Source organism: Cervus elaphus, chromosome 22, assembly GCF_910594005.1.
Source record: "Cervus elaphus chromosome 22, mCerEla1.1, whole genome shotgun sequence".
NCBI classification, from domain to species: Eukaryota; Metazoa; Chordata; class Mammalia; order Artiodactyla; family Cervidae; genus Cervus; species Cervus elaphus.
In genome coordinates, this window is record NC_057836.1 from 30,631,981 (window position 1) to 30,639,213 (window position 7,233).

Below are 7,233 nucleotides of genomic sequence, written 5' to 3' on the forward strand. Positions count from 1 at the left end.
TGCTAGCAATGTTAATCTGGCAGTAATGCTAGGTTAACATTCATTGATATGTTAACATAATAATGACCCACCTGCTATTCCTATCTATAAGGCTCTTTCTCTCTGTTAGGATGGAAATTAATGACAGAGTGTCTCTGAACTGTCTGATGTCAGAGCTAGAAAACGTGTGAAGGGTATATATGAGCTGGACTACTGGCTAACAGGTTGGGGGGTAAATGCTCCAGTGGATAAAAGCTTGGGGTTTTCCATGAAGCTTCCTTGTTAACAAAGGCATTTTCTGATATTGCTGACACTGAGACACTAAAAGGTAAGGAATTTTCTGTGTCTACCATACTATTATTTATTTAGCATTAGAACAAATTTGGGATTAAATGTATGGCTTATTTCAAAGGAAGAGTAAAGAGATAATGTATAATGATATCAGTTTTCTAGATTGTTTTTAGAAGGAAACTGGGTAAAGGAAAATTTTGAAAATATTTGAAAATTACATGAACAGTCTGAGCCATATCAATAAAATTATTATCCTTGGAAATTATGTTTTTAAAAGATTTTTTTGAAGTAGGCTCTAGTTTAATATGTCATTAAACAAAGCTACAGTAGATTTCTTGATTTTAGAGCTGAATTATTCTTTTCAGAAAATTTGAGAAGCAATGGGCATTTTGAAGCTGCCAGTGGTTCTCTTTGTGCTTTTTGTTGCGTTAAACCATCTGGAAGGTGGTGGTAAACCCACTGAAAGGTTAGTAACTTGAAAATCCGAGTTTCTTTTGAAAGTATGAAAAAATTATAATCAAATACTGCTATGTAATTAACGGCCCTTGTGCCATTAGATTTCTAAGTCATAATTAAGAATAGTACATTAAGCTCTTCCACTGTTTCTTAAATTCTGTCTTCTTTAAAGAGTAAAGTCCGTCTGATAAATCTCTCTGATGAAATTTCTGACAGACAGGAATGGATAGTTTCAGCTTTGCCAAGAAATATGCTATTGGAACTTAAAGGAGCAGAACCAGAACATGAAGCAAGAAAACCCAAAAGGTAGTAACTTCTACTATACTAATCCAATTCTCAAGCAAACTAGGAGAAACTCAAAGTATATACTTTATATGAGGTGGAATTTTGCTGTGTGCTTATATAGACTTATTTTTCTCAGCTCTGGCAATATCCTGAACTTTCACATCTCTTTCTGGAAATCTAAGTAGGAAATAATCAAGTGGCAAATTAAATCTGCTAAGAAGTTAAACTTAGAAGATCCAGTTAAAAAGCCATTAGTCCATTATTTCTTTCCTTTCTGTGAAATGGTTTTTAAAAACACTTGGGACCACCAAGTTGTAAAGATGTATGTTTTTACCTGACAGTTATACCACAGGTAGACTGTCCAGTTAAGTTGAGAAGAGTGAATCAATAGCTTGTATTTGTTTTTAAAATTAAATTAATCCTGGATAAGAGTTGCTTTTTTTTTAAGGAGTTAGTCCTTGACACTAGTTTGATACCATCTCTATTTTGGGTGACCTGTTTCACCAACAGGCCTGTTACTCCCCTTGACTAACTGTGTAAGTGCTTATAATGGAATAAATTGCTTTTCTACATTAAAAAAAAGCCATTAGTCCTTAGGGGATTCTTTCTATATTGCTAACTGCTCTGTTAATGAAACAGAATTATAATTAAAATATTATTCTTTGTGACACTACTTCCAAGATGCTCTAAATATAAATTAATATTTCTTGAAAATGTTTTCAATAAGTAGCATGTGCATCAGGATTTTTTTAAAAAAGCTTATTTTGAAAGGTGTCATTTTATTTGAATGATAATTTTAAGGAATTTTAAAAACTGTGAAGGGTGAAAATGTTTGCAGTATTTACAACTTTCAAGTGGAAAGCCTTTAAAACTGTTATTATCCACTTATTAAGAGTCTTAAGTCCATAGGTATACATATACCCCGTCCCTTTTGAAACTCCCTCCCATCTTCCTCCCCATTCCACCTCTCTAGGCTGATTCATGCTGAGATTTGACAGAAAACAGCAAAATTCTGTAAAGCAATTATCCTCCAATAAATTTTAAAATGCTATATAAAAAAATTCAAGTCCAAATTCATGCATATGTCATAATATGAAGATTTGCTTGTGTCTAAATTGGTTTTGACTCCATACAGTTTTATAAAACCGAATTTATACTCTCTTGAAGACCAAAGAGAATAAGTTTACTCATGAAAAATCTTTGCTTTAAGTCATATTAGGACTCTTCTCATAGAATTATCAGTATTTTGTCTATTTTCCTTCTGGGTGTTTTTTGTTTAGGTGGAGGTCCTTTGGTGATACATAAAGGTTTCTAAAGCACCTACGTGTAATAGATAGTACATGTAGATTTTTTCTCCTTTCATTTAAAGGCTTACCTAGTTTATAGGACATTCTTCTCAGAACTGACTGTAATGTTCAATTGGTTTTCTCCTGGATAAAAACAACTTTAAACCTGCCATGAAGTTTCTGGTAAACTAGCAGAACATTGAACAATGACAGAAATTTAGTGATATTATGTAGTATTTCTGTCTATATCTTGATCTTTTCTTTCATTAGATATATTCATCTGCTAGCTATTTTTACCCAGTATGTTTTTAAGAAAATTCATTTATTATGAGGTGAATTTCACCGAGAAATAAAATAACACATAATGTTATTTATTAACGATTATATTTTCATTCTGGTCTCACAATCTTTTTGAATTATTAGAAATACTTATGAAACATTCATCAATTACTTTTCAGTAAATTGAATTTCCTGGAATCAGTATATTTGGTCAGTTTTTTGAGGAGAGAGGAAGAATTTAACATCCTGAGCCATTCAACCATGTAATATTCTATGAAGCTAATAAAAAGTTGAGAAAGCCTAGGTAGAAAATATCTCAAACTTTGAACACATTTAAAAAATAAAGCTGATGAAGATTCATTCTTTAATATTGTTTTTTCACAAAAATCAGTCATCTCATCTGAGATCTTTTTCAACTTTTATACCTGCATGGGATGGGATTAAGAAGTAACAGACTTTACAAGCCATATCAAAACATGGTTATGTTACTTGACACTCATGAGTGAGGCAGAAGGATCCCATACTTGCCTACCAACTTTTTAAGACTCAGTAGTAAATAAGGCTCAGTGGTATCTGCCTGGCCGATAGTAAGAGAGGAACCAAAAGTATAATTACATGAGTTTCAAGCTAGAGTCACTGAACGCTCCCTTTAGAAACTTACACACCTCCACAGACAACTATTAAGAGCTGGGATAAGGGACCCATTTAAAAACTGTTTCAAAAGCCCCTGAAACTGAGATTTTTTAAAGAGAGACAATTTAAGAGTTACAATTTGGCCTATAATTATCACTGTTTATATTCTCTTCTTATTGAAGTACAGTTGATTTACAATGTTGTGCTAGTTTTTCATGTATAGCAAAGTGATTCAGTTACATATATACATATATACGTATATATGTATTCTCTATATATATTCTTTTCTCTTTTGGGTTCTTTTCCATTATGGTTTATTACAGGATATTAAACTTATTTATGAAACAGAAACAGATTCAGACATAGAAAACAATCTTATATTGTGAGTGAGGGATAAACTGGTTTGAGATTAGCAGATACACACTACTACATATAAAATAGATAAACAACAAAGTCCTACTGTATTGCACAGGGAACTATATTCAATATCCTATAATAAGCTCTCTTAAAGCCAAGAATTTCCATGTGTGTGAATGGTCATAGCTTTAAACTAGTGTTTGTTATTAGCTGGTGGGTAGGCTGGTAGGCCATCTGCCTGATAATCAATGAGGGAAAATACATAAAAGTTGGGGTGTTGGGCCTTTCACTAACCAACTCAGTCAACTTTCTCCATCTTAATGATAATTTGGGGTATATCCTGACTATCATAATTACATAAAAATTACTGTTTGGGAAAGCAGTTTCACAGGTTTGAAACCAAAAAACATAAAAATTCTTTGTATTTCTTTAAAGTAGAATCATGACCCTCCTAGCTAACTCAAATTAGATAATATTTTAGTTAGAATAATTTTAAATCCTATTACAGACCTTGAGACCAATTATCAAACATTCACCAATTATCACTGAGCACAAAGAGTATTTCACATTCTGTTCAAGGAATTCACCAAATATATCCTGGAAAAGAAATCCCTTTGAACCTTCTCAAATTGACCCACATTTCTTTTATTACTTTAAATTTATTAGTTTGAAGTGTTTGGGTCAAATTCTGATTACTACTGTTTTTCAGGAAAAGTTTATCACCTTTTAGAATTAAATGTTCAGTGAATGAATTGCTGGTTCAATCTTCATAGGAGCATTAAACCATTCTTTGAAAATGCACATTGGCCGTGCTTACCACACATGAAAAAGAAAGAGTTAAAGAGATAATATGAATAAGACTGATATATAAGCCAGGTAATTAGGCTTCTGTGGGCTTGCCTCATGGCTCAGGCAATAAAGAATCCTCCTGCAATGTAAGAGACCTGGGTTCAATCCCTGGGTCAGGAATATTCTTGCCTGGAGATTTCATGGACAGAAGAGTTTAGTGGGCTGCTAAATTTGTGTATGTTAGTCGTAACCCATGGGGTTGCAAAGAGTCAGACACAACTGAACGACTAACATACACAAATTTAGCTTCTAGGTGTGTTTCCTTTGCCTGAGTAATTGGTTTGTCAGCATAAACTCACACTCAACAGATACTCAGTTCATGTAATTCTGTAAGAAAAATTTTCTGTGGAGAATATCTGAGAGTATAAACCATAAAGTTTCACATGAGTTTTTTAAATATTTACTCTTAGGCTATCTCTATACAAAGATACAGACAATGAAGTACTTCCCATAGAAAATAAACACATTGAGACAAAAGCCATTGCATATTGCTTCAAATTATGTATATACACTGGCTTCTGGACATTGAGTTTTCAGCCTCCTACTAGTATCTCTCTCCCACTTTACATTTAATCAAAGTTTAACCAAGATTTTGGTTTTTATAGGAGCTGAAATTTCCCTAGAACTCTTAATAATCAGCAAAAAACAATCATTGTATCTATTTCCAGTACACTAAAACAAGAGATGGTACAAAATATAGGATTGATGTAAATAAATTCTGTAAATACTAAGAAGTTAAGATTCAAATGAATTATTTACAGTTATCATTTATGACTTATCCATAATATTATTAATATGCAATTTTTCCAGGTGGCTGAAGGAACATGATGAATATTAATACCTTTGACACAAAAAGCCTTTGGTTTTAACGTTCAACCTATCATTAAAATTATTGAAAATATAGGAACATAGGACATAGCAGGGGCATAGTAATCTTCATGTATTTATGCTAATAGTAATAGAATTCCCACACTACAGTAGTTAGAGTGCTTGAATAGGTGATAAATTTTATTCCCTTTAAATAATATCTGACATTTCTCAACACTGTCAATTCAACGAAATAAGGAAACAACAAAAATTAACTAACACTGCTTAATTCTTGTTTGAAAGGAATGAGAAATGAATATTTATATATTTAAACCTACATATTCCAGATTACATATATAATTTGCAATTCAAGACCTTTTTAAAAAATTTGGGAAATAAATTGGTGGTGGTGGTTTAGTCACTAAGTCGTGTCCAACTCTTGAGACCCATGGACTGTAGCCTGCCAGACTCTTCTGTCCATGGGATTCTCCAGACAAGAACACTGGAGTGGGTTGCCCTTTCCTTCTCCAGGGGATCTTCCCAACCCAGCGATCAAATCCAGGTCTCCTGCTTTGCAGGCAGATTCTTTACCAACTGAGCTACGAGGGAAATAGATTAATCAATATTTAAAAGAATAGAAGACAAAAATTTTTATTATCATTATCTGGAATATATTCTGAATTGCCAGAGAAAAAGATTACACTGGGAAATTCAACATTAACTATAACGGAGGGTTAGCTATATGATATCTAAGCTGCATCTTCAAGGTGTCCAGAAACTCGATCAAATCATCCAAGTATTTTGCAAACCAAAACACTGATGTGAAGACATTTCCTTTAATTTTCATCAACATGAGGTATCTGATGTCACAGAGATAGGTGTGTCTAATCCTGACTCTAAGTTTCTAACTTTTCCTATTTGTTCAGCCTCACCAGTCGTCAGATGGAAAAGCGGAAGTGCCGCACTGCCACTTGCGCGACTCAACGCCTGGTCAATTTTTTAGCTCCTTCCGGCAACAAACTTGGCGCCATTTTCTCACCTATGAAGATGGGATCCAATACTTATGGCAAGAGGAAAAAAGTTGAGATCTTAAAGAGAGAACCATTGAGTTACTTACCCATTTAGAGGTCAGTCTCCTCTACAGTTCTTACTGCTTTAATGTATTAAATAACTACTCCACTGATTTCCTTTGTTATTTAACAGTACCTCTTCCATTACTAGAGTGAATATATGAATCTCTGCCTCCCATGTTTGTTGCTAACGCATATAAAATGCCATGTTAAGAATTGCTTAAATTAATACTGATTAAGCTCCCCTAATAAAAAGTCAGTGTCTTTAAAACTGAAATATTCTTGCTGTAGTGTTTATTTTTTAAATACTTTCTAAAAGTTGTTTCTTTTGCCTGTATCTTTATGACCTGAGTTTGAGAAAAGAGGAGAAAATGGTTGTTGGAAACTTGATATATTGTAGACAGCTGAAAATAAAGTTATGATTATAAACATTAGAAAACTAGCAATTGTAAGTATCCTTGTTAAGCAATCCTTTTTTTGCATTAGATCGCCGAAATAACATAAAATGCTGTTTTAAAAAATAAAAGCCTGCTCCTGACTCAGTCAAAAAATTTTTTTTAATTCTGTTTTTTGTTGCATTTGCTGGTATGAAGAGTTTATTTACAAAATAAATTAAAGCTTTCTCCTGACTCAGTCAAAATACTGTTGTTTTTTTTTAATTCTGTTTTTTGTTGTACTTGCTGGTACTAAGAGGTTACTTCAAAATTAAAAAAGAAATGTCTCTGTACACACTGCTATATTTAAAATGGATAACTAACAAGGACCTACTGCATAGTACATGGAACTCTGCTCAATATTATGTGGTAGCCTGGATGGGAGGGGAGTTTGGAGGAGAATGAATACGTATATATGCATGGCTGAGTCCTTCACTGTTCACCTGAAACTGTCACAACATTGTTGATCAGCTATACCCCAAAACAAAATTAAAAGTTTAAAAATAA

The 7,233-nt window shown here is 33.1% G+C and overlaps 1 protein-coding gene across 1 annotated transcript; it reads left to right on the forward strand.

The window, feature by feature from the left end:
- Positions 1 to 650: 650 nt before the first annotated feature.
- LOC122680746 (islet amyloid polypeptide) lies at positions 651 to 6,488 on the forward strand. The gene is made up of 2 exons (XM_043882415.1): positions 651 to 736; positions 6,158 to 6,488. The coding sequence occupies exons 1-2, from the start codon at positions 651 to 653 to the stop codon at positions 6,345 to 6,347; spliced, it is 276 nt and encodes a 91-aa protein (XP_043738350.1). The 3' UTR covers positions 6,348 to 6,488.
- Positions 6,489 to 7,233: the final 745 nt, after the last annotated feature.